The 27,400-nt window shown below is 38.6% G+C and overlaps 3 protein-coding genes across 3 annotated transcripts; 1 reads left to right on the top strand and 2 right to left on the bottom strand.

Annotated features, from left to right (window-relative positions):
* The first annotated feature begins 796 nt into the window (after positions 1 to 796).
* Positions 797 to 3,876, top strand: Cpr22 (cuticular protein 22). The gene is made up of 2 exons (XM_076780371.1): positions 797 to 930; positions 3,147 to 3,876. Exons 1-2 carry the CDS (start codon positions 916 to 918, stop codon positions 3,525 to 3,527), a joined length of 396 nt encoding a protein of 131 aa, XP_076636486.1. The 5' UTR covers positions 797 to 915; the 3' UTR covers positions 3,528 to 3,876.
* A 302-nt stretch (positions 3,877 to 4,178) lies between these two features.
* On the bottom strand, positions 4,179 to 5,100 carry LOC143349334 (endocuticle structural glycoprotein SgAbd-2). Its single transcript, XM_076780510.1, has 2 exons — positions 5,076 to 5,100; positions 4,179 to 4,743 (listed from the first exon to the last, which is right to left on the bottom strand). Exon 2 carries the CDS (start codon positions 4,721 to 4,723, stop codon positions 4,325 to 4,327), a length of 399 nt encoding a protein of 132 aa, XP_076636625.1. The 5' UTR covers positions 4,724 to 4,743; positions 5,076 to 5,100; the 3' UTR covers positions 4,179 to 4,324.
* A 4,554-nt stretch (positions 5,101 to 9,654) lies between these two features.
* Positions 9,655 to 19,785, bottom strand: Cpr14 (cuticular protein 14). Its single transcript, XM_076780520.1, has 4 exons — positions 19,640 to 19,785; positions 14,037 to 14,170; positions 10,826 to 11,103; positions 9,655 to 10,057 (listed from the first exon to the last, which is right to left on the bottom strand). The coding sequence occupies exons 1-4, from the start codon at positions 19,652 to 19,654 to the stop codon at positions 10,053 to 10,055; spliced, it is 432 nt and encodes a 143-aa protein (XP_076636635.1). The 5' UTR covers positions 19,655 to 19,785; the 3' UTR covers positions 9,655 to 10,052.
* Between the last annotated feature and the right edge of the window lie 7,615 nt (positions 19,786 to 27,400).

The following is a 27,400-nucleotide window of genomic DNA, read 5'->3' as shown; positions in this document are numbered from 1 at the left end:
TAAAAAATAATATTCACGTGTTCTGCAATTTTAAATATGAATTGACTTCCGTGAATCTAGTGTTAATAACAAACTGCGAAGAAATAATTAATATGCTCGCGAATATACTTCGTGCAGAAGCTTTTAGCATAGGGAACAAATTAAATATTTCGAAAATCGAATGAACAGCGAAATATATGAATACGAAACTCGGCAAAGCCATGAAACACACCTTTTGCGTGGGAAAAAATGCATAAATCATACCTGTCGACATTCTGACGTGCGTGGCAGGTTTCTAATAGGATGAAAAATTCTCGAAAACCTAGCTTTGCGATACAATTATTCGTCGATGGAACGTAAAATTTCCCTATACCATGATCCTTTGTACGCGATACGTTGTAAGATCTATTTCTCAGCTGGAAACTAGCGTAAACGCTCCAGGAGAGAGACATCCCGGGATATCTGGATTCACCATCGGTTCTGGTTTCCCGAAACGGTCCCCATACGCGACTTTGCGTCGTTAAAGAAATTATGACAATTGAGTAAGCATCCTTTAACGGGGACCCGATGACATTTAGCGCAATGTGACATGCTGATCCCCGGGATAGTAGTCTCTCTCCGGGTGATGTACAGTGTGTTGTTGTCCCCACACATGCATATCAGCGTGCATTGGCGCGCGTTAAACGAGGATCCGTGTAACCCCCCTTTAACGTACCTCTACATCCGTCTCTCTCTCTCCAAATCTCTGTCTCTTTGTCTCTCCCGGGTCGTGATTTCTCTCTGTCTGGCGATGTGTCGCCGTGTCCCATGTGCGTCCTCTTAGGAACACAGTGGCTATCGTAACTTGGTCGTATTGGTGATGCCTCGAGGGGTATATATACGACGAGCGCTGCGGGGCTTGATAAACACTTGCCCATCAGCGATTACTGCTGCAGCATGTACACGTCACTGGTAAGCGTAATTAAAACGAGAAAAAAAAAATCAATCAAAGTCCGTCGAAAGATCGAGATCGTCCTCAGTGAGCCCTCGGTTAGGAGAATTCGTCGAGTGCCGCGATCGCCCGTACGTCGCGTCTCTTGTGCCGTGATACGTACCGGAAATTCTGTGAAATCGTTGCCTGTGCCTTCTTGCTTTCCGTTTCGAACCGCTCGAAAGGTGAGTAGGGTGCATTTAGTTACACGGGAGTGTTCACGATCCTCCGAGGACGCCGTGAACGTATCGTAGATCGAACCAAGGTGTGTATTTCCAATTGCAACTCCGTCACGGACGAGTTCCCTGCAATAGAAATAAATTATTAGTTGGATTCTGGAATAAAACTGTGGATACAGAAAACGAGAAATCGATCGCTTTTTAACATTTCAAAGTGTAGAAACGTTCGATATTGAAGACTTCTACGCTTGACCGCGAACAACTGCGTCCGATCGAATAAAAGTTGCACTACCGGCGATCGTGGCTGACTCGAAACGGTATCGTCTACTGCGCAGAGTTGATACGCGTTCCTTCTGGACGAATAAACATTCCAAATGGCTTTCGTTTACCTACTCGTCTTAACTTTCCAAGTTTCTTCACATAGCAATCTTTTGATTAGCTATTTGCGAATAAAGTTGGTTAGATCCTTCGAGCAACTTGTCTAACTCTTGGACGCGCAATTACGCGGAAAACGGTCTTCTCCAACATAATTTATAGGCGTTTAAGCACAATAACGCGAACAACTGCAAGCGTGCACATAATCGAGCTCGTCTGAATTAAATGCATGTTAGAAATTGAATAAAACTTTAAAAATTTCCAAGTAAGTGCCAAAAGGTCAAGCTTAGTCCTCTCACCAGAAGGCACCTTCGCCTTCTCCGTGGCCAGACCCTCGGGGAACAGAGTTCCTATTTTTTAAAGCAAAGCAACGTCGGGTCGCTTGCCTTTTCCTAACATATGTTTTCTTTCGAACAATCAATCCCATCGACAGGCATCTGGATTGTATCCTCGCGGCCATCCCTTTCGAAAACGAAATATCGTCGAGCTAATTGCCCTCGATGTCCCTTAAAAATGAGCTGTTGCTTGCCTTTTCCTAACATATCCATGTTTTCTTTCGAACAATCAATCCTATGACGCCTGATACGTGACTCCGAGTCACCAGCCATCGTAAATCGTTCGAAAACGAAATATCGTCGAGTTAATTGCCCTCGACGTCCCTTAAAAATGAGCTGTTGCTTGCCTTTTCCTAACATATCCATGTTTTCTTTCGAACAATCAATCCTATGACGCCTGATAGCTACATGACTCCGAGTCAGCAGCCATCGACAGGCATCTGAATTGTATCCTCGCGGCCATCCCTTTCGAAAACGAAATATCGTCGAGCTAATTGCCCTCGATGTCCCTTAAAAATAAGCTGTCGCTTGCCTTTTTCTAACATATGTTTTCTTTCAAACAATCAATCCTATGACGCCCGATAGCTACGTGACTCCGAGTCAGCCCTCTTGAGCCACACGCAGGCCAAGTCGCTATCGTAAATCGTTCGAAAACGAAGTATCGTCGAGTTAATTGCCCTACACGTCCCTTAAAAATAAGCTGTTGCTTGCCTTTTCCCAACATAACCATGTTTTCTTTCGAACAATCAATCCTATGACGCCCGATACGTGACTCCGAGTCAGCCCTTTTGAGCCACACGCAGGCCAAGTCGCTATCGTAAATCGTTCGAAAACGAAGTATCGTCGAGTTAATTGCCCTACACGTCCCTTAAAAATAAGCTGTTGCTTGCCTTTTCCTAACATATCCATGTTTTCTTTCGAACAATCAATCCTATGACGCCTGATAGCTACGTGACCCCGAGTCAGCAGCCATCGACAGGCATCTGGATTGTATCCTCGCGGCCATCCCTTTCGAAAACGAAATATCGTCGAGTTAATTGCCCTACACGTCCCTTAAAAATAAGCTGTTGCTTGCCTTTTCCTAACATATCCATGTTTTCTTTCGAACAATCAATCCTATGACGCCCGATACGTGACTCCGAGTCAGCAGCCATCGTAAATCGTTCGAAAACGAAGTATCGTGGAGTTAATTGCCCTCGACGTCCCTTAAAAATGAGCTGTCGCTAATATGCGTTACCGTCGATTCAATATTTACGCTGGAATCATTTCACAGTTGGATAAACGATAATCTGTTTTTGTGACGTTTAGGTAGTTGTGCTCGCGCTGGCATGCTGCGTGTCGTCCGCCCCCGCGGAGGATGTGGTACCGATCGTTAGCCAAAGCCAGGAGGGTCCGAACCCGGACGGTTCGTACAAATGGAACTACGAGGCTGGTAACGGGATTAAAGCCGACGAGGAGGGTCAGGTGCAAAACGCCGGCTCCGAGAACGAGGCGATGAACGCGCAGGGTAGCTTCAGTTATCAGAGCGACGACGGCCAACAAATCTCACTGACGTACGTCGCGAACGCTGATGGATTCCAACCGCAGGGCGCTCATCTGCCCACCACGCCCGAGGTTCCACCCCTAATTCAGAAAGCGCTCGAATGGTTAGCGGCGCATCCCTCCAAGGATGACCAGAATCAGGTGTAAACGATAACACGTCCGTCGTCAGTGATCTCACCCGAGCCCCCATTTTAACTATTACGCCACGAAATACAATGAGTCGCTAGCCGTCGTTGCCTCTCGCCGTCCAGCTCTTAACGAACACGCGTTACCACTCTGGTTCAATTTGCTGTAAATATTTATTTTATACTTACCGAGGTACATACGTATACACATATGTATTATATCGTTATATCGTATTGTATAATGTATTATGCATTATGTATTAATGTCGCACATGCAAACGCGAGCATCTACTACGAGCAACGACATTGTAAATAATCGTTGTTTAGTATATGTCACGATGCATACGGAATAAACGTTGCAATTCAAGAGACAGATCGATTTTATTTACAACCCTCCATATTTACTACCTTTCAGCTCTCGTGGAAACTTTCCACACGGAGTGTCACCCGAGAACGTGCAAGTATCGAGGATCTTCCGGAATTTTGTGGCTGCAATTCCTATCAGTAGCTGTCTAAAATTCTTTTGCAACTTGTACCGCCACAGTTTGCTATATTTAATATCGATAAAAGAATAATACGATAACTAGACAATGAAGAGGAAGGAGAAAATAAATAATAGGAGAAAAATAATAGAATGAAACATATATTTCCGCAATAATAACGCGCGTCTTTTAGCAACCGTTTCGGAAGTAGAAAGGGTCATCCTGATAAGTCTAGATCATTCGAGACATTTATGCGCTTGAGATGGGAAAAGACCTCGAAGGAGCTCGCCCCAGATCCACGAAATGTTATTTTAGTGAAATGGAACGTCGTGAAAAATTACAATCTATTCTTCTCTTCTTTGTAGGGATGAGCGGCTATCCAGTCGAGAGCACGCTGAATGAGAACTGGCACCGGTTGCGTGGGCGGCGGTGTCGGTAGATGAGCTCCTTGAAAATTGGCGCCATTTTCATTGGCCAGCCAGCCGAGGTTGATTTTGGTACCGTCTGGAGCCGTCCACGACGCCGAACCACGGACCTCTTCGGCCTCTGTGTCCTTTTGGCCAGGATTCTTGAGAAATCCCTCCTCTTGATAGCTAATTCCGTTACCAGTCTCCCATTTTGCGGAAAAGCTACCGTCTGGACTGATGTCCTGGCTTTGACTGACGATGGGGATCTGGTTGTCCGCAGCTAGCGCCATACCCATCACGTTTAAAAGGAAAACCGTGATGGTAAACATGGCGTGGGTCGAAGGAGTCTCTTGAAAAGAAATGTTTACGGGATTAGCACGACAGATTATCATAATATTTGTGTTAACACTATGACATCCGGTGGCTCCATGTTGGTGCCATGCAAAAATGATGTAAGTCAGGTCTACCGACGTGACATGAAAATTTTTTTGATTGTAACATGTTAATTAATAGTAAACGTAAAATAAATTAGATTTATGCATCGATAAAATTCTGAAGTGACCCGAAGGATTTTATACTGTAAAGGTCAACGATCGATGAATGTAATTTGGTTATTGTTGAGCTTGTCTTCGTTTTTGAAAGATTACGATAACAAATTGGAGAATTGAATGTTTAAGCTACCTCGGTTTGTGGTTTTCCAGTTATAACGAATGAAACCGAACTGACGAACGTAAGTCTCCCGTGCACCTTTTATAGTTTGTGCGCTACGCTATCACCGACATTTTGCGTCAAATGTCACTCGGTGATACCGGTTCAGCCATCGTATGACCGGTAACACGTACTCAAGTAAACCTTTCCGGCTAGATTACAGGACGAGCAACCTGTAATCAAATCTGCACCTCCATCGTCGATTAACTAGTATTGTAAATAACTACTTGCTATAAATATACAAATTACATGCCAAACGACGTTACGAATGCTCTATTTCTAAGCTGGGTTGTTTAAAAATATTATACTGTGCGCTGTTAAAACGAACTTAAGAATAAAGAAGAACAATAATATCGATAGAAAACTATTATTATCGAGGAATATGTCCTTCGTTGATATCGTGTCCAAGTTTTATAGCATTTAATTCATTAGAAACTACGTTTTCACTTTCAACAAAAGGTCAACGACGTTAAAGTATGCATAGAGCTTGGCAAAACGTATTTTTAATTGATACAAAATGTGTAAGGTCATAATTGTCGATATCAAGTTATTAATAATGCTATTCGATATTTAAAAAAGTTATTCTACCCACGAAGAAGAACTACAGACGAGGTATACGAATAGAGCTTACATCCAATGTATTTTAATGTTCAAAAAAACAAACGACACGTATTTTAGTGAAGAATATGTAGAAATTCTTTGAAATGCGTTATTAAATAGTTATTAACAAATATCGAAAGTCGGAACATTTACTTTCCGCCACTTTTCTCCCATTAATTCCTTAATTTATTTAATTCTAAAGTTAAAAACAATAATTCGAATCTAATTAAGTCATTCAACCATCTTTCTATACATTATTTCATCTAATTAATTAGTTATAAACGATTATTGGAAGCGATATTTATTCAAATACTGCGCGAAAAGTGACAAGGTACAGTATCGCCATCTATGAGAATGTAGGGGAAGTATCTGGAGGAACCTCCCCTCGCCCCCCAAGGTTTGGTGCACACGAATGGTATCGCCATCTAAGAACAGGTTTTGTACTAAACAAAGTACAGCTACCCCCACTCCAGCTACTCCTGCTACGCAATATGTACCTTGATTATTCGTTAATAATTCCTTTTCTGAGAATAAAATATGAACTTTTAGAATCGAGGAGTATAGTATAGACCCTTGGCAACATTCAGGGATACATTTTATGCCCGTGGCATGCGTTATTTAATAGTTATTAAACAATACACACTTTAGGAATCTATCACTAATAATTAATTAATTAGAGCACGTAGCGTAGTAAAATTGGTCCTTGAATGTTGCTAGGGATGTCTACTATGTTCCCTAATAGCCAAAATATGCGTGTAATTGTTGAAAACTTGATAATTCATCGATTAAAGTCGACAGTGGTAAAAATTTACTTTCCTCTACTTTTCTCCCATTAATTCCTTAATTTCTTTAATTCTAAAGTTAAATAAAGTAATTCGAATCTAATTAAGTCATTCAACCATTTTTCTATGCATTATTTCATGTAATTAATTAGTTATAAACAATTTCTGGAATTGACAATGTGTCACCATCTATCGGAATACAGAGGAGATATCTGGGGTTACCATCCCCTTACCCCCCAAGGTTTGGTGCACACGAATGGTATCGCCATCTAAGAACAAGTCGCGAACTAAACAAAGTACAGCTACCCCCAATCCTACTACATATTGATTACATATTCGCTAATAACTCCTTTTCTGGGAATAAAATATGAACTTTTAGAATCCAAGAATATAGTATAGACCCTTGGCAACGTTCAAGGATACTTATTATACCCATGGCATGCGTTATTAAATAGTTATTAATCAATATCGGGAAGTCGGCACACGTTTTCGAACATTTTAACGCGACACCTTAGGGATCTATCGCTAATAACTAATTAATTAGAGCGAGGAGCGGAGCAAAATTGGTCCTTAAATGTTGCTAGAGATGTCTACTATGTTCTCTAATAGCCAAAATATGCGTGGCATTGTTGAAAAGTTGATAATTCATCGATTGAAGCAGGCGGTGATACAGCCGTAAATGTTCCGACTTCCGATATTTGTTAATAACTATTTAATAACGCATGCCATGGGTATAATAAGTATCCTTGAACGTTGCCAAGGGTCTACACTATATTCTTCGATTCTAAAAGTTCATATTTTATTCCCAGAAAAGGAGTTATTAGCGAATATGTAATCAATATGTAGCAGGAGTGGGAGTAGCTGTACTTTGTTTAGTTCGCGACTTGTTCTTAGATGGCGATACCGTTCGTGTGCACCAAAGCTTGGGGGGTAAGGGGATGGTAACCCCAGATACCTCCTCTGTATTCCGATAGATGGCGACACTTGGTCAATTCCAGAAATTGTTTATAACTAATTAATTAGATGCAATAATGCATAGAAAAATGGTTGAATGACTTAATTAGATTGGAATTACTTTATTTAACTTTAGAATTAAAGAAATTAAGGAATTAATGGGAGAAAAGTAGAGGAAAGTAAATTTTTATCACTGTCGACTTTAATCGATGAATTATCAAGTTTTCAACAACTACACGCATATTTTGGCTATTAGGGAACATAGTAGACATCCCTAGCAACATTCAAGGACCAATTTTACTACGCTACGTGCTCTAATTAATTAATTATTAGTGATAGATTCCTAAAGTGTGTATTGTTTAATAACTATTAAATAACGCATGCCACGGGCATAAAATGTATCCCTGAATGTTGCCAAGGGTCTATACTATACTCCTCGATTCTAAAAGTTTATATTTTATTCTCAGAAAAGGAATTATTAACGAATAATCAAGGTACATATTGCGTAGCAGGAGTAGCTGGAGTGGGGGTAGCTGTACTTTGTTTAGTACAAAACCTGTTCTTAGATGGCGATACCATTCGTGTGCACCAAACCTTGGGGGGCGAGGGGAGGTTCCTCCAGATACCTCCCCTACATTCTCATAGATGGCGATACTATACCTCGTCACTTTTCGCGCAGTATTTGAATAAGTATCGCTTCCAATAATCGCTTATAACTAATTAAATTAGATGAAATAATGTATAGAAAGATGGTGGAATAACTTAATTAGATTCGATTTATTGTTTTTAACTTTAGAATTAAAGAAATTAAGGAATTAATGGGAGAAAAGTGGAGGAAAGTAAATTTCTATCACTGTCGACTTTAATCGATGAATTATCAAGTTTTCAACAATTACACGCATATTTTGGCTATTAGGGAACAAAGTAGACATCCTTAGCAACATTCAAGGGCCAATTTTACTACGCTACGTGCTCTAATTAATTAATTATTAACGATAGATTCCTAAAGTGTGTATTGTTTAATAACTATTAAATAACGCATGCCACGGGCATAAAATATATCCCTGAATGTTGCCAAGGGTCTATACTATACTCCTCGATTCTAAAAGTTCATATTTTATTCTCAGAAAAGGAATTATTAACGAATAATCAAGGTACATATTGCGTATCAGGAGTAGCAGTAGTTGGGGCAGCTGTACTTTGTTTAGTACAAAACCTGTTCTTAGATGGCGATACCATTCGTGTGCACCAAACCTTGGGGGGCGAGGGGAGGTTCCTCCAGATACCTCCTCCAGATTCTCATAGATGGCGATACTATACCTCGTCATTTTTCGCGCAGTATTTGAATAAGTATCGCTTCCAATAATCGTTTATAACTAATTAATTAGATGAAAAAAACGTGGTGAAAGGCAGGGAATGTAAATAAAAAGCATGGAGAATAAATAATATGATTAAAATTGTTTATTAATAGAAACATAAGGAATGTTTTAACACTATTCAAACTCTATCATACAAAAACACACGTCTTGAAATTTTTAAAACACTTTTATAAATAAATTAAATTGTCGAGTAATATATTTTGAACAATTCTATCTTAAACGAAAATATAATCGATCAATAGAGAACCGAATAAGACAGAGTCTAATGTAATTGATTACTTTACTGTTACTTTGTGCAATATAGAACGTTATTTAAAGTAGGGATAATGTTAGGCGATGCAATATTCATGCAATACAAGACGAAGACGTTATTGCACTTACGTTTCAACCAAAATTATAATAACAATTCGTTTACACTAGGACTCGACCCCGTAAAATTAGAAAAACCCCATGAAAAATGGTCCAATTTTCAAACGACCATAACTCCTACAATAGTAAATATATTTCAACGAAATTTTTAGGGAAAATAGAACTGATGAGTACCTACAAAAAAGTATTAAACAACATTCTCATAGAACATGCAGGAAATTAATTAAAAATCTAATTTCATCGTGGTGAGGCCTGGTAATCGATGTTGTCTATGATGAACAGTGTTTTTCGTCGTTGGTGAGCATATAACTGAGAATTTATAATAGTTTCTAGTCTCATACAATCATTAGTTAAAAAATACAATGTTAGTGAACATGAATATGTTCATAGCTATGTTCCACAGGAGTAAAAAGAGTCGTTGGGATCGTAACAGGTGCACTGCTATTGAACGACGTAAAAGGAATAAAATTCTTCGGCAAAACGCTTTTATTTATATACAAAAATCACAAGTTAAAGTATACGTATTATATATACTATCGACGCTCGACACGCATCCTCGCAACTGCGATGGCGTCGTCATTTTTTTCGCGTTTTACGTGTGAAAGCAGCGTGCACGCATCGGCACGATCCTGTCGTAAGCTGCTGAACAGTGCGCATTACTTTCTTCTATACAAGTATCATAAAGAATCTCGAAGTATATAGTTAATATATACCGATTGGCTCGCGCCTTATTTTTCTCTGTTACGTATAATCCTAGATTAATATACCACGCTATATTTATTTTTATGGTTGCATCGGAGGCTCGGGGTCGGTTCTGTCCATGGCTGGCTCGGAATCAGGTCACGTTTGAGGTATACTTGGGCTGATTAACCTGAAAAATAAATCAGAATGCTGTTAATCGCGTTCATTATCACATAAACGCAACATTCTGAAAACAATTACAAGTTACGATAATCTACTTTTGTCGCCTGTGTCTCTTGGGGGGCTAAGAAACAATCGTGTTGTTGGAAATTCTAAATGGAAAGAAAAGAAATTCTAAATAGAAAGAAAAGAAATTCTAAATAAAAAGAAAAGAAATTCTAAATTGATCGAGTGAGATATTTTCGATTATTTTGAGGTTCTGAGCGGATAATTGGGTTACGATAATCTACTTTTGTCGCCTGTGTCTCTTGGGGGGCTAAGAAACAATCGTGAGAAAGTGTTGCTGGAAATTCTAAATAGAAAGAAAAGAAATTCTAAATAGAAAGAAAAGAAATTCTAAATAGATCGAGTGAGATATTTTCGATTATTTTGAGGTTCTGAGCGGATAATTGGGTTATTGTGTCTCTTGGGGGGGGGCTAAGAAACAATCGTGTTGCTGGAAATTCTAAATAGAAAGAAAAGAAATTCTAAATAGATCGACTAAGATATTTTTGATTATTTTGAGGTTCTGAGCGGATAATTGGGTTACTGTGTCTCTTGGGGGGGGGCTAAGAAACAATCGTGTTGTTTGAAATTCTAAATAGAAAGAAAAGAAATTCTAAATAGAAAGAAAAGAAATTCTAAATAGATCGAGTGAGATATTTTCGATTATTTGGAGGTTCTGAGCGGATAATTGGGTGGCGTGAAGTATGGTTAAGGGATGTTTGGAGGGTCAGACCTCGGCCAGGTGGTCGTGGTTGACCGCCGTCGTCCTCCTCGGGATGAGCCGCGTTCCACTCGAGCGCCCTTTGGATCTCTGGTGGTATCGGTGGCGCCGTGGGGATGTGAGACCCTTGCACTTGGAAGCCATTCTCGTCAGCTATGTACGTGATGCTGACTTGCTGGCCATCCGGCGCCGTGTAAGAATCCGAACCCTGCGAGACCACCGGGGTCTCATTGTCCACTTGCTTAGGCTGGCCTGATTCTTGGTGGCTGATCCCGTTGCTCGTCTCAAAGCTAAACAACCACTCGACTAAGTCATGAATCTGGGACTCATATGGAGGAGAGATTCTCGTTGAAAGTCGATGGGTTAACCCTTAAAGCTCTAAGGCCGCATTTATGTGTTTTCTCTAAATCATCGGCCTGGACTAAAGGCGTTTGTCGATTTTTTCAATCAATATGCAGTTATTTTTGTGTAAAATTAATGCAGGGACACTCGTTAGTAATTTGCCTTCCTTAAGTAGCGCTTGGGCGATATTAGGGTCATAAAAATTATCGGGAATTTTCGAAATGGAAATCCCATTTTACGTCCCACTCTCCCAAAGAAATTATTCATTCCTGTTGTAAATATCAAATTAAGTTTTTTAGTTGATTGCAATATTTAAAATAACAGTTTTTAATTATTTAACCTTCTGCAAAAGGAATCACTGTAATTTATTACTGTTTGCGCCTTGAATTGTCACTTCAGTGTGGCGAAAAAGTTTCGGCCAGGAGTATTCAGAGCTCAAAGGGTTAATTGCGTTGAGAAATTGTACGAAGTAATCGCAGCTCGATCGGGAAGAAAGGCGGTGTAATTGAAAGAAAAACATTAAACACGGTAGCGAACGCTCCTACTTGCGAATAATGCAGTTATGCAGAACTGAGATTGCAGTGGGCGACAGTGAATCGCGCGAATAAGCCGGTGCCATTGTTTTCACCTTGTGTAATTACTCGCTACGTGTTCCTCGCGCGATAAAATGTACGTCGAACCTTTTAACTTTGTACTTGCATCTCGATAAAAGCGATAGATTAAACGAATGGAAAATGTTCGTGGTTGAAAATTGCAAACTTCGAGGAACAAACGAGCACTGAATCGAAGAAGACATTTTTTATTCTGAGACGTTGACCCGTTTTCGAAGTATGAATTAAAAGTGCGTTTGTGATGCTCCCTAGTAGCACGAAATATTGTCTACAGATTTATATGATATTAAAAAGAGATTCGATCTTTTTTTAATATTCAAATATACATAGAATATTTATTTTATATTAAGTAAGAAATATTCTTTTTTAAATATGAAGGAAATATCTATCTCATGTTGAAAAATATGTTTGTCAGAATATTAAATGAATCTTTATGTAATATTAGAAATAGAATATTTTTTTTAAATGTACAGATAATATTTATTTCATATTATGAAAGAAATATTTTTTTCTTATTATAAAGTGAATCTTTATTTAATATTAGAAATAGAATGTTCCCCTGGGAAAAATTTTAATGGGAGATTCTAGAGGCCAGAATAAAACGAAAATCAAGAATACCAATTTGTTGATGGAGACTTCGTTAAAAAGTTATTAACAATTAAATTCAAAAATTTCAAATCATACTAAAAAAATTATATTTAGTTACAAGGGTCAATTACAAGCATTTTTGGTGAATAGACATACCCTCGAAATCCTACCCACTTTCGAGAAAAAAATTCGAGTAGGTGCACAAATTTTTCGACAAAATTCAAAAATTTCAAATCGTTTTGGAAAAATTATTTTTAATTGCATGGGTCAATTGCAAGTATTTTTGGTTAATAGACATATCCCCGAAATCCTACGCACTTTCCAGAAAAAAATTCCTTACCGAAAATCTAATTAGGTGCCTTTCAACGAAAAAAAAAAAATTTCAAATTATTCTGAAAAAATTATTTTCGGTTGCGGGGGTTAATTACAATCATTTTTGGTGAATAGACATACCCCCGAAATCCTACGCATTTTCGAGAAAAAAAATCCTCACCGAAAATATAATTTCTCGTCAGAAATATCTGCTCGAATTTTCATGCGAATCTTTAAAACACCATAACTTCCGAACGGATTGGACGATTTTCACGTTCAAAAAGCCAAACGCCGCGTATTTTAGTATAGAATAAGTAGAAATTCCAAAATTATTCGAAAAGTTAATCCTTAACCCCGAAAAATGAGAAAAACCCCATAAAAATGGTCCAATTTTCAAACAGCCATAACTCCTATAATAGTGAATATATTTCAATGAAACTTTTTTCTGAAGTAGAGCTCATAGGTACCTACAAAGAAGTATTAAACAACTTTTCTGTTGGGCGTCAAATAAAATTACTAAAAATCGAAAACTAATTTTTAAGAAAATCGACAGGGGGTAGGTGCTTAAATTTTTCGACGAAAAAAAAATTTTTCAAATCGTTCTAAAAAAATTATTTTCAGTTTCAGGGGCCAATTGCAATCATTTTCTATTAATACACATACCCCCGAAATCCTACCCAGTTTCGAGAAAAAAATTCGAGAAGATGTGAAGTTTTACGACGGGGAAAAAAAATTTCAAATTATTCTGAAAAAATTATTTTCGGTTGCAGGGGTCAATTACAATCATTTTTGGTGAATAGACCTACCCCCGAAATCCTAACCATTTTCTAGAAAAAAATTCAGTACGGGCGGAACTTTAAACGTTAATAACTTTTTAACAAAGTCTCCATCAACAAATTGGTATTCTTGATTTTCGTTTTATTTGGACCCCTAGAATCCCTCAGTAAAATTTTTTCCAGGGGTAAAAAACTTTTTCTTAAATTTGAAGATTTTATTGAATGTTATTTAAATATTGAATTGATATTTTTCAAATATAGTTTATACCCTCTGAATATTTACTTTACATTTTTTAAATATCTCGTTTATATACCCTGAATATTTAGCTTATATTTTTTAAAAAATTAATTTATATTTTTTGCATAATAGTCAGATCCAATATTTTTCTCATATGAAGAAATGTGGCTTAAAAAACATTTGTCCAATATTTGAAAAGAATATTTATCCAATATTTTTCTTGTTTGCTCGTCGTGCTATGATTACTTTCGTACTTCTCTTAAGCTTTAACCCGACGCGTCCGTCAAGAACGATAGAAAAATCGTCTCGCAATGATTTCGTGACGAACGACGTTTCTCGTTCTGCTGAGCACTTACTTATTGACGTAATTGCCATCGAAGTTCACTTCGAGCTGCTGAGATGTGATCACCGCATCTTTGTCAGCCCCGCCACTGGGTCGTTGAGGTGCCCCTAATGTCCCTGTCGTACAAAGTACGACCGCCACCAACACCTGAAACACAGTTTTCGTTCCTCAGCGCGACAAAGTAGCACTTCGACAAAAGGTTTGTCGCTAATTATTTTAATGGCGAGCACTCGACGGGTGTTCGCGCAGCCATTGAAAACGAAGCACGAGTCGATGGCGATCTTCGACAGTGGAACAACGGCCGCGTCAATTAAGCTTAATTGGAACGCGAGTTTTTAAGTTGCTCTTTCCCTCGTGACTGGGAAGAGAGGTAGCGGCCTGGGAAATACGTGGACAATGGATGCCGATCCCTAGCGCCGTTTGCAAAACCTTTCGTTCAAATATTCATAGAATTGGTGAAAGTAACGTCCCGCGGTGGCGTGGCTTTGTATGGAACGGCTGCAAAGGGCAAGCGAAGATGATAATGCCTAGAGGCTGCACGACGCGGTTACATCAGTCGCAAATGACATTATGAAACACGGCGTAATGGCAGGACGAAAGTGGTACAGTGTAATGCGCCCGTTTTTCTTCGCGCGTCCGTGAAACGTGTAATTTCATTCAAGAACCCCATCAGCCGCGAGTCTCCCTCCTCGCCCCCTAAATGTCATCCCGATCGTATCGCTTTTCATCCTCACCCTCTCTCGCGAGATTCTTCGCGAAAATATCCGCGAGAAACAGAAGCAAATTCTCGTTTATCGAACTCCCAAGTCTTCCACAGTTTCAGAAATTCTGTTCCAATGAATTTAACAACACTTTATTTAATAAGAAAACTCTCTGAGAGGTTTTTCGGTTTTGCAGGCGTTTTTGTGCTATTGCTGGAAATAGGCAGAGGTAGGGACGATGGTCAAGGGAGAGTGTGACTCAGGAAGGGTACGAGGTTCCAGGATGAGTAAGGTTTAGGAATCGTGACTAGGATGTTTGGATGAGTAATGTTTGCAATGTGACGGAGTGGTGTTTGTTTGGTCGTGTTGGTCATCCAACAATTCTTTTGGATTGCAATCGATTGATACGAGATTACGGAAGCAAAAGTTCGTTTACACGTTTTCCAGGCGAGTTGAAAAAGGTGTTTAATGGATTGTCAATTTGTTCGATAGTCGACGAAGTACCCTTTGACACGTATGGATGTAGGATTGGTGGCAAATGGCGAGCTGTAATCCGCCGGTGCAGCGCGGCGTGGCGACGCGTTTCTAATTACCGATCGCGTTCGACGGCGTCAATGGAACCTTATCCGGGACAGGATTTCATTCTCGTAGCAACGTAATCGATATTTCGCTTCTCCTTGACCGTATGACCGAGCTGAAACAAGCGATCGCTTCATACGTGTCGTGTACTCGCTTAAACAATGAGAGGCGCAGAAGGCCGAGTGTCGGCGGAAGAGAACGAGGAAGGAGGCCCATGGGCTATCCACGAGATACTTTTTCACTCTACATACAAGAGATCACATGGAAAATCTACAAAGATTATTGCAAAGACATAGAGACATAGACAGAGAAATCTTAAATGAGAATTATTGAGAATACATCAAGAAAGCAAGCAAGTTTATTTTGAAAGTGGCGTAAGTTTATTGTTGCATAGTGTTATCAAAGTAGCAGTTGAATTATCAATGTGCAATGAATTTGTCATAAACACAGAACTGTGCCTGTCCACAGAAAGACAGAAACTTTTTGAAGACTAAAAAATAGCGATCCATATATTTTACAAAACGACAACAAACGAGGATGCCTGCTCATAAACCTAAAATACAAGGACTTGGATTTATTATATTATACAGGGAAAATCTGAAAAGATTATTGCTAAATCAGTGGGTGAATATAGACAGAGAAATCTTAAATGAGAATTATTGAGAATATATCAAGAAAGCAAGCAAGTTTATTTTGAAAGTGGCGTAAGTTCCATTGCGAGAGTTTCAAATGGAAATGGAGACTTTTTATTTTGTTGCATAGTGTTATCAAAGTAGCAGTTGAATTATCAATGTGCAATGAATTTGTCATAAACACAGAACTGTGTTTGTCCACAGAAAGACAGAAACGCGACTTTTTGAAGACTAAAAAATAGCGATCCATATAAGTTATTTTACTCATGCCTACTCACAAACCTAAAATACAAGGACTTAATTTATTATATTATACAGGGAAAAATTTTAATGGGGGATTCTACATACAAGAGATCACATGGAAAATCTACAAAAATTATTGCAATGACATAGAGACATAGACAGAGAAATCTTAAATGAGAATTATTGAGAATATATCAAGAAAGCAAGCAAGTTTATTTTGAAAGTGGCGTAAGTTCCATTGCGAGAGTTTCAAATGGAAATGGAGATGTTTTATTTTGTTGCATAGTGTTATCAAAGTAGCAGTTGAATTATCAATGTGCAATGAATTTGTTATTAACACAGAACTGTGTCTGTCCACAGGAAGACAGAAACGCGACTTTTCAAAGACTAAAAAATGGCGATCCATATAAGTTATTTTACTCATGCCTCCTCACAAACCTAAAATACAAGGACTTGGATTTATTATATTATACAGGGAAAATCTGAAAAGATTATTGCTAAATCAGTGGGTGAATATAGACAGAGAAATCTCAAAAGAGAATTATTGAAATTATTAAGAATACATCAAGAAAACAAGCAAGCACGAAAAGTTTCGCAAGCGTTGCACGAAACTGAGGAGGAATGCCGTTCTGGTAATGACGCTACGTCCACCTGTTCTTCATAACGTATAATAAGACGGATTATGAAAGAACGAAAGACAAGCAGACGCTTCTTCATTCATAATGTCAAACGATCACGAGGGAACCTTCGCTTATGCGCGGACCGTTTCGGTTCATTCGTCAATCTCGTCTTTTCATTTTTCACCGCCCACGTTCGAAATGTCTTCTTTTCTTTGGATTTTATTAAGTTCAATTTGCACATACGATTCTAAAGTACCCCGCTATACAAAGCGAGTTGTAAATATTTTTATACCACGCCAGTCTTCGTTGCAAATTAACACTCTTTTTTCATTGCAACTTCGATAACGCGGAAGAATGATTCTGCGGGATTGAAACTGAAAAAAACCAACTACAAGATCTGACTCGAGTTTCATTACATAGACAAAGCTACGCAAGAAGAATGAGAAATACGTTTCCTAACATAGGATGAAGAAGTCACTGACGTGTTTATATGCAAAGGGTTGAAAAATATCAGCACTTGTTCACTGGCTAATTTCATTTTCTATCGTATAACAATCGAAAAGATGCGAAAGATGTCACGATCGGAATCCAGAATGACAGGCGCGTGTGCGTAGAAAAGCATTTGGGATCCACATCGGTGTCACGCTTTATTCCTTCGCAATTGTCCTACCTCGAAGAAAAAGGTGTCGACACGGGTCGTGACGCAATCGACCAGTAATTGTCATGATAATTCTATTCTTAATTTCACGCCCGTTCTATGTTCTCTTGTTCGAATTCCATTGATTTTGATTGTATGCAACCGCAACGGCATCGCTAACGAAGATCTTCGAACGCCTCGTTCTTAATCTTGCGCGAACAACGGAGGATTCGAGAAAGATACCGAGTACAACGACAGAGAAGAACAATGAGCCTATCTTGCGCCCTTACCAACGAATATTCTCTCCTTTTTTTATTCCGTTGTAATCAGAGTTCGAATCGTGGGCGAGTCGGAGGGAGAAAGAGAAAATTTCCTCGAGCCGAAGAAGACGCGTCTTGGACAAAACCGGAATGTCATAACGAGTATCCAACCAACGAGTGACATAACGGTAATAACGAAATTTCTACGCGCGGTAATCGGTCGTAGAATTATTCTGATGCAAGTCATTCGTAATTTAAAAGCTGCGCGTTTATGGCGAAAGGATTGCAACGTCTGTCAATGTTACGCTCCATGCTTTCGCGCCGATACAACAGTCGAGAATTACCCGTCAATTAACAAATTTGTCAACGTAATTAACGATCGGGAAATTTCACCATGATCGTCTTGGAATATTCGAGAATCGTTTTCAAAGCTTATCCAGTCGATTTCAAACTTGGTTTCACCGCGAGTAATATTAAAAATAACGTTAAAAGCAACTTTGTCGAATAGAAAATTCTCGCGTTTATTCCGACAAATGTCTGTCAATGTTAGTTCCAATGCTTTCACGTCGATACAACAGTCGAGAATTACCCGTCAATTAACAAATTTGTCAACGTAATTAACGATCAGGAAATTTCACCATGATCGTCTTGGAATATTCGAGAATCGTTTTCAAACTTTATCCAGTCGACTCCAAACTTGGTTTCACCGCCAGCAATATTAAAAATAACGTTAAAAGCAACTTTGTCGAATAGAAAATTCTCGCGTTTATTCCGACAAATGTCTGTCAATGTTAGTTCCAATGCTTTCACGTCGATACAACAGTCGAGAATTACCCGTCAATTAACAAATTTGTCAACGTAATTAACGATCAGGAAATTTCACCATGATCGTCTTGGAATATTCGAGAATCGTTTTCAAACTTTATCCAGTCGACTCCAAACTTGGTTTCACCGCGAGCAATATTAAAAATAACGTTGAAGGCAACTTTGTCGAATAGAAAATTCTCGCGTTTATTCCGACAAATGTCTGTCAATGTTAGTTCCAATGCTTTCACGTCGATACAACAGTCGAGAATTACCCGTCAATTAACAAATTTGTCAACGAAATTAACGATCAGGAAATTTCACCATGATCGTCTTGGAACGTTCGAGAATCGTTTTCAAAGCTTATCCAGTCGATTTCAAACTTGGTTTCACCGCGAGTAATATTAAAAATAACGTTGAAGGCAACTTTGTCGAACAGAAAATTCTCGCGTTTATTCCGACAAATGTCTGTCAATGTTAGTTCCAATGCTTTCACGTCGATACAACAGTCGAGAATTACCCGTCAATTAACAAATTTGTCAACGTAATTAACGATCAGGAAATTTCACCATGATCGTCTTGGAATATTCGAGAATCGTTTTCAAAGTTTATCCAGTCGATTCGAAACTTAGTTTCACCGCGAGCAATATTAAAAATAACGTTGAAGGCAACTTTGTCGAATAAAAGTTCTCGCGTTTATTCCGACAAATGCGACGTCGCGAATAAAGCGAAGCGTTATCGCGTGGACGAAATGGTAGAAAAATGAAAGTGAAACACGATACCGCGCGATTACGAGCAAATGCATTTCAGCGATCGCCGATTATCGGAAAATATTACTCTCGAAAGATTGCAGCTATTACAAGGTGGAACGACGATTCTTTTAAACGATTTAAAAAATAATTTCGGATCCTGAGAGGTATATTTCGATGATTCGTTCGATCCCTGGAGCGACGTAGATCTTGTAAAAGGCACACGCGACGATAACCCGCGAATTGGTCCCCCATAACCGGGCGTAAATCAAACGGTCCCCCAAGACAGCTAACACGGAGGATAATTCACAGCCGCGATTCGATAGCTTGCCACGCCGATGAAAACCGAGTCTCGATGGCTACCGTCGTGTCTTACGGACTGAGTACCTACCTTGATAGTGAACATAATCTCTCTGTCACACGGACACCGACGATGAAGCGGTTAGGATGCAGATGGGTTGGTACTTGTGCTTCTTCGTCAGATGCTTCGGCTCTTTATATACACGACCGTAGCAACGTGGTACAGTGAAAGGGGTCATCCCTGCCCTCTTCACAATGCACTTCTTCTGACCAGTGCATCTTCGGAAAAAATGCGCTCGAACGAGCCGAGCGTGGCAGATTTTCATCGCGACACGGGAAACGGATGTCGCTGGACGCCCGTTCATTTTTGGCAGCTACCAATTATTACACGGACGTAAACCGGTGCCCAAGGACCCACGAATATTCCCACGTTTCGAGAAAATGAGGTGACCGTGTGGGTGGATCGCTCGTTATGGTTCCGTTGACAGTTGCATTAAAATGCAGTTTTTTCTTTTAATTACAGGATACATCCATATCGTTACATCAATTCAATTCAACATAAATTGCTAACAAATAATATTTATGAGTCCTATAAACCTAGTGTTAAACCGACTTATCGCAATTAGAGAGCCTTACTAATTGGTGTCTCGTATCGTTTCAATTAACAGTATTGCAAACGAGGAGACATATTTTATGACCAGTAATAACTGTGAGTTTTGATGGTCGCAACTTTAATTCAGTTTAGGTCGATCCAGGAAACGTAAACCCTTCCTTATTTTATTTTTTAAATATTTGGAATTGAAAAAAACACAGTCGAACTAGTTTTGTAACGAGGATGAATATAGAACGCCGAGCATAATGATTTTAATTTACACACGTTCGTGCTGCAAAAATTTTGAGAAATTCGACAAGCATCAAAACGAAATTATTAAACCAAACATTAATTTTAATATTCGTTATCGAAGTTACACGCGGTTCGTTCGTCTCTGATTTAAAAATAATTTTATTATAAAATGCAATATTTGCCTGGAATTAAAAACTGTGCTGTGACGTGTGTGCAAGTGCATCGTAATTTGTGCGATCGTGTTAATACAAATAATGTATCATTTCCTCCCTCTGATATTTCTTGATACAACTTTATGCTCATTTTATTTATGGTGTTCGAATTAAATTTAACGCGATCGTAATTAATTCTCACCTCGTGGCTAACAGTCTAAGATATAAATGGATATTAAAAAATGAAATTAATTTATTTTGGCCAAGTAGAAATTGGAAACAAAGTATAAATCGTGTTCATTTTAATTTGTTTGCTAGAGTCGCAAGTGAGAATAAGGGGAACAGCTGTGCAACGAAGACAGTACGAACGAAGGCGAAGCGAGAAGATAATTGATGCTTCGTGCAAGGTTCTACCGGATATTTGCTCAGAATTTTTACAAAATCGAACAAAACATACACCACGATTGAATGCTGCGCTGCGTAAAGGGTTCCAGTGTCTAGGTCATGTACGATTGTATAGAACGATTCGATTGTAATGATTTCCTTGAATAGCTTGTTCACGCACGGTTCGCGACACGTTAGTATTGTGCGTCTGAGCACACGAGATATACGAGTCTCATTTGTTAACGTTGCATTCGCCCGATGCACTAACATTGAATTAAACATTTCGGTTCGTTAAAAAATAACACTCGAGTTTCGAAATTATTCTTCGTTAAAAGAAGATTGCGATACATTTAACGTAACGATAACGTAAAATTGTTTATTCAATCGCGTGTTCGTTATTTAAAAATATTTTTGATATCGCACGACAGTTTCTTAGAAAAGTTTCACTCGCAACTTTATCCAACTATTGCAACACAGGATGTTTACACTCTCCAGTCGGGTAATAGAATAACAATTATAAAATTCATTCGTATATTATAATAAAGTTTCAAACACCTACGAAAAGGAAATAACTGTGATAATTCTGTGTTTACTTTCAGAGTGGAATGTAAAAACTTGTCTCTGCTTGTTCCTAAATTCTTCTCAATTAGAGTTTGACATTTAACAACTATTACTTTTTCTATTTATGGCGTTAACGTTTCGAGTACGCGTCTTTGAAACACAAAGCCCGCGGTTAACGTCGTCCAAATCGAACCTGACGCAAATTTAGGTAAATTGCACTTGTTACGATATTGGAATATCAGCGTTCTAATACGTCAATCTTCTATTTAACCCTGACATTTGCCGCGCAACATCCAATCGACGATAATGCATCAAAGTCCGCGGGAATGTAATTTTCATGGATTCGCGAACAATTTTCCTACCTTTATCGCCAATTTCAGCGACCGCGAAAACAAACCACGAAATACATAATACAGGATTTTGCACGTATCGCGTGGTAATTACTCGTAGAAAATGGATGGAAAAAGATTAGAACGTCGTTTACAGTTGCGTAAATATTAACGATACTGCGACTCGACGGAAAACTATAAACTACTCGCGCAGAAATACCTAGCGGTAACTCGATCTTGGATCAAAGTCCTCGCGTTATCGACGAGCAAGAAATTTCGCGTGTTCGGTGCATCGATATTTTCATTTCTCTTTTTTCTCGCGTACAGCCTTGAATAGTATAAGTAATCTCTACGATTCTTCTTTGGTTTCTCGTTACGTGATCGAGCACGTTATGATTCATCGATGCAGTCATGAAAACGGTGAGTCGTTCGTAAGACGAATCCGACGTAAAAACGATGTAACAGATTTTTATTAACCCTCTGTTTCCACCGACAAACGCGGAACGCGCTTGCATGGAAATTACGCGACAACAGAAACATATATTGTTCGGCAGTAATGAAAATTAATAGTCCTACCACCGACGCGTGACTTAATTATTGGAATGCGCGCGAATGTGTGCTCAACGACTGGAATTGTTAGTTACAGGTATACATATATACAGGGTGTTCGGCCACCCCTGGGAAAAATTTTAATGGGGAATTATAGAGGCCAAAATAAGACGAATAGTTATTAACAATTAAATTCAAAAATTTTAAATCATACTAAAAAAATTATATTTAGTTACAGGGGTTAATTACAATCAGTTTTGGTCATTACACATACCCCCGAAATCCTACCCACTTTCGAGAAAAAAATTCCAGTAGATACTAAAATTTTTAGACGAAATTCAAAAATTTTAAATCAAACTAAAAAAATTATATTTAGTTGCAGGGGTTAATTACAATCATTTTTGGTCATTACACATAGCCCCGAAATCCTACCCACTTTCGAGAAAAAAATTCCAGTAGATACTAAAATTTTTAGACGAAATTCAAAAATTTCAAATCAAACTAAAAAAATTATATTTAGTTACAGGGGTTAATTACAATCATTTTTGGTGAATACACATATCCCTGAAATCCTACCCACTTTCGAGAAAAAAATTCGAGTAGATACTAAAATTTTTAGACGAAATTCAAAAATTTCAAATCAAACTAAAAAAATTATATTTAGTTACAGGGGTTAATTACAATCAGTTTTGGTCATTACACATACCCCCGAAATCCTACGCACTTTCGAGAAAAAAATTCATTACTGAAAATATAACGTCTGATCATAACAGTTTGTTACCCTGAGAATTGAAAAGTTTCAAATCATTCTGAAAAAATTATATTCAGTTGTGGGGGTCAAATACAATCATTTTTGGTCATTAGACATACTCCCAAAATCCTACCACTTTTCTTTCATAATTTATTGTTTAATACAGATTCGATTGCCCAACTATTTTATACTTTACATGCTCATCTTCGCGTGCGATTGCATTCTTGGCCAAACATCGAACGAGTTCCCTATTGCGTAATACCGAAACGAGTGCACCCATTAAATATGTGTACGGCCAGCCGATTCATCAGCCGAATATCATAAGGAACCGTGGTGCAAAAGTTTTCGACGAAACTCGTCCGTGGCATTAATACCGGTTCGCGATTCTGATTCGTTATTAATCTTTGTGTCGAATGTAGCCAGCCTTTCTCGCAGGATTCCACGGCCATATACCGACATTTACATCGTGTCATTCATGTGACGCGACGTCCGTACACCATAGCATATGCACGATCTCTTTGAACGGGCAATACGCGCTTCCACCAAACGAGGAAAGCGTCTAACGTTAACAAACGTAACAAGTCCCTAGAAAATCAAGCATTTTCTTTACGATCGAATAGTCTCCATCGCGAGGAGATACTGCAACGAGCAGAACAAGCAATCAATGGTCCACGTTTCTTTCCTCGTCGGGACAGTAAATAGAAAGAAAGAGGGTAAACAGCGTGTATCTCGTCGAAGATTGAAATGTCAGAGTTTTCAGTCCTCGACAGCGATCGACCGTCACTTTGGAGTCTAGTCGAAGTCCGTCGGACAAGCTTCTTTCTTTTTAGCGACAACCTAAAGGTCAGAAAAATACTCGGCAGAAGGTGTGTCGCGTAGCTATTCGCGAACTTGTACATATTCTCGATATGCATATCGACGCCTCGAAATCGCTCCATCGAAAAAATCTCATTTTATTTATTAAGAATAGATAGGTGACTAGAAGAAGAGATTGTTTGGGGGTTTGCGTGGTCTAAGGACGCGTTCGATCGGATAAAGGAGAGATCTGGTTGTTCCGGGATCGAGTTCCGTTCGAATACGCCTCTGATCGCGGGCGTATTATCCGTAATGCTAAACGCAGTCACTTCGAGGCATGACGTAGCCCCCCATAGAAACGACTACGTGCCAGTCTCATAATGCGCGTCCTTTGAAGCAGCTTTTCGTGTTGTGTAATCACGTTTAATAACGATAGCCTGGCGATTACCCGCGCCTCGACTTGCCGGCCACGATTTTACCTGGTTTCGCTTTATGACGCCTTAAAGGACGCCGCGCGATGCGAATTTTCACGACTTCGCCGTCCAACTGAATCATTGCAAATTCCTGCGAGCAGCCGCGCGTTGCAAAATACCCTCCCCGCCGAAAGAGAAACCCACAGACGCGTAAAGGAGCGGTATTAACTTACAATCGGGATTAAGGAGACACATTTCGAGACCTTTCGATGCGCCCGCGAGGTCGATGAACCAGATTTTGAAGAAAGACAACGATCACGATGATCTTTACGCGCCAAAGATTATAAACATCGACAGGTCCCGAGCATACCTTGCAATTACGTCTAGCGTCGTTTTATTTTTATTTATCTTTACTCTGGCAGCTTCGTTCGTGGGACAATGTTAAATAAAGAGTTTAACGATAAAAGAACTTTCGTCGATAATTTCGAGAGAAACGTAGAAACGCGAAAAGATTAAAAGGGAAACTAAAAACGGCCACGAGGCCGATACCAAGTGTCGCAACGCTCCTACGTCTTATTTTTTTTTTCTGCGAAAAAACTCAATGTACTGCCGTCATGCGACTACGCATTAATTTCGTGTCGTGATTAAGAACGTTTAACACTCAATATATAGGGTGTTTGGCCACTCCTGGGAACAATTTTAATAAGGGATTCTAGAGGCCAAAATAAGACGAAAGTCAAGAATATCAATTTTTGACGGAGGCTTCGTTAAAGAGTTATTAAGAATTAAATTAAAAAATTTCAAATCGTTCTGGAAAAATTATTGTCGTTTGCGGGGGTCAATTACAATCATTTTTTATCATTAGACATACCCTCGAAATCCTACGCAGTTTCGAGAAAAAAATTCATTACTCAAATATAATGTCTGATCATAACAGTCTGTTACCCTGAAAATTGAAAAGGTTCAAATCATTCTGAAAAAATTATATTCAGTTGTGGGGGTCAAGTACAATCATTTTTGGTCATTAGACATACCCCCGAAATCCTACCAACTTTCTAGAAAAAAATTCGAGAAGGTGTGAAATTTTTCGACGGGGGAAAAAAAATTTCAAATCGTTTTGGAAAAATTATTGTCGGTTGCGGGGGTCACTTACAATCATTTTTTATAAATAGACATACCCCCGAAATCCTGCGCATTTTCGAGAAAAAAAATTCAGTATGGGTGGAACTTTACACGTTAATAACTTTTTAACGAAGCCTCAATCAATAAATTGGTATTCTTGGTTTTTGTCTTATTTTGGCCCCTAGAATCTTGCATTAAAATTTTTCCCAGGGGTGGCCGAACACCCTGTATAATATTGTTATGTAATGTCCATTGCAGATGCGCAGTGCAACATCCTTGTAATTACTCAACGCGTTTGGTCACTCGGATCGGTGGGTTTCTTTTGCGATGCCCACGCAACATTTCACTAAATGCGTGGACATAGAAGTACGCTCGTACTGGTAATTTCACTTATCTCGCCGAGTCTGTCAAACCAATTTCTCCTAATACACGAATGTCAAAAGCAGTACTCGACTAGAAACGAACCTGTAAATTCACCAAACTGGAAGAGCCAGGTCTATCTTACTTTCTTTTTTCGATCGTCGATTTCATAAGTGCGATGAGTGACGATGGCGTTTCACTCACCGTTTTATCCCCTTTAATTGGAATTGTAATAATTAATTGTACTACCCCGTTAGCCTTGATTACTCCTCTGGCTGTGTTGGCCATAATTTTAAGCGTACAGCGAACATCGAATGGCTTTTAATTCGTCGGTAACGAATAACTTCTTATTCTAAAGGCACAGATGGTCGAAGAACTATTTTATTCGCTATTCGAAACTATTGCTCCGAGTAACTGGATTATCTAATCGCGTTTCTTTCATTTTTATGCTTAAACTTTTACATCTAATTCTAATAGATAAAATAAAGTGGATAAATTCGAACAATTTCATCGGGAAGAATTTTAATCGTACAATTAGCTTACGTAAATGCTTACTCGAAATTATTTAAATAATGCCAGACTTTATCAATTAGTACTACATATAAGATATAAAAATCTAAAGAAACACAAACACGTATGTTGAGTCATTCAACGTTTGAGAATACACGTTTTATTATTAGTCCAGAAAAAAGATGTTAAAAACAAGCCATTCAAAGATATATAGTACGCAGGTTTACGTTTGATCTGACGTATATTGTACCTTATATTTGCATAAACCGCAGAGTAAATTTCCTGCCTTGGCGAAGATCGCTTTCTGATCTCAGAAAATTACTATTTCCGTGAATTGGCGATTCCGTAAAAAAGCAAAGGCATGAAATAACAATAGCATACATCATCCGCGTTTATCTTGGCATGCTGTTTATGAATACCCTTTAATAACTGGTTTTTAATATCCTGCTTGTCACAGCCTCTGATTATGTAGATCTTTAGATAGTCTGTGTTGTTTCCACAGAATCCTCAAGAATTCCGTGTAATTTGCATTTTTATTTGCAACAAAATATATACGTGATACACATTTTATCTTTATCTTCTTATATTATAAAATACCTAAATGACTGTAATCAAATAATTCTAGACATGGTTGCACTATAAGTAAACGTCACGATAATGATCCCTGTATCTATCTACGGTTATAGTTCATTTTCCAACATAATTTCCAATGTGCAATTCGTGCAAATGGATCGCCCCGTCGACCAACAACAATTAATAGACCCTAAAGACCGTGAATAGCGAACCCATCAATTTACGTAACCTCATTATCTTACCTTGTTTCTAGCGAGTTGATTTAGGATGCAATTGTCAACATAAACTTCGTTCAAACGTTTAACAACATAACTATAAGAGACCGAGGCTTCCCCTGCCATACTATAACGTTTCTCCTAATGTAATAATAGGTTTTAGTGAAAATTTTAAATTACTTTGCTAGTTCTCAATGTGAACATTCTAAAATTACAGAAAAGTCACGTAAAATGGATGTCAGAGTTTCTCATACGACAAAAGAAAGTTTTTGCTTTTGTTTTTAAAGCGAAGAC

Source organism: Colletes latitarsis, chromosome 13 (assembly GCF_051014445.1).
Source record: "Colletes latitarsis isolate SP2378_abdomen chromosome 13, iyColLati1, whole genome shotgun sequence".
Classification (NCBI taxonomy): domain Eukaryota; kingdom Metazoa; phylum Arthropoda; class Insecta; order Hymenoptera; family Colletidae; genus Colletes; species Colletes latitarsis.
Note: the sequence above shows the minus strand (reverse complement) of the source record. Positions and strands in the feature narration are given on the sequence as shown.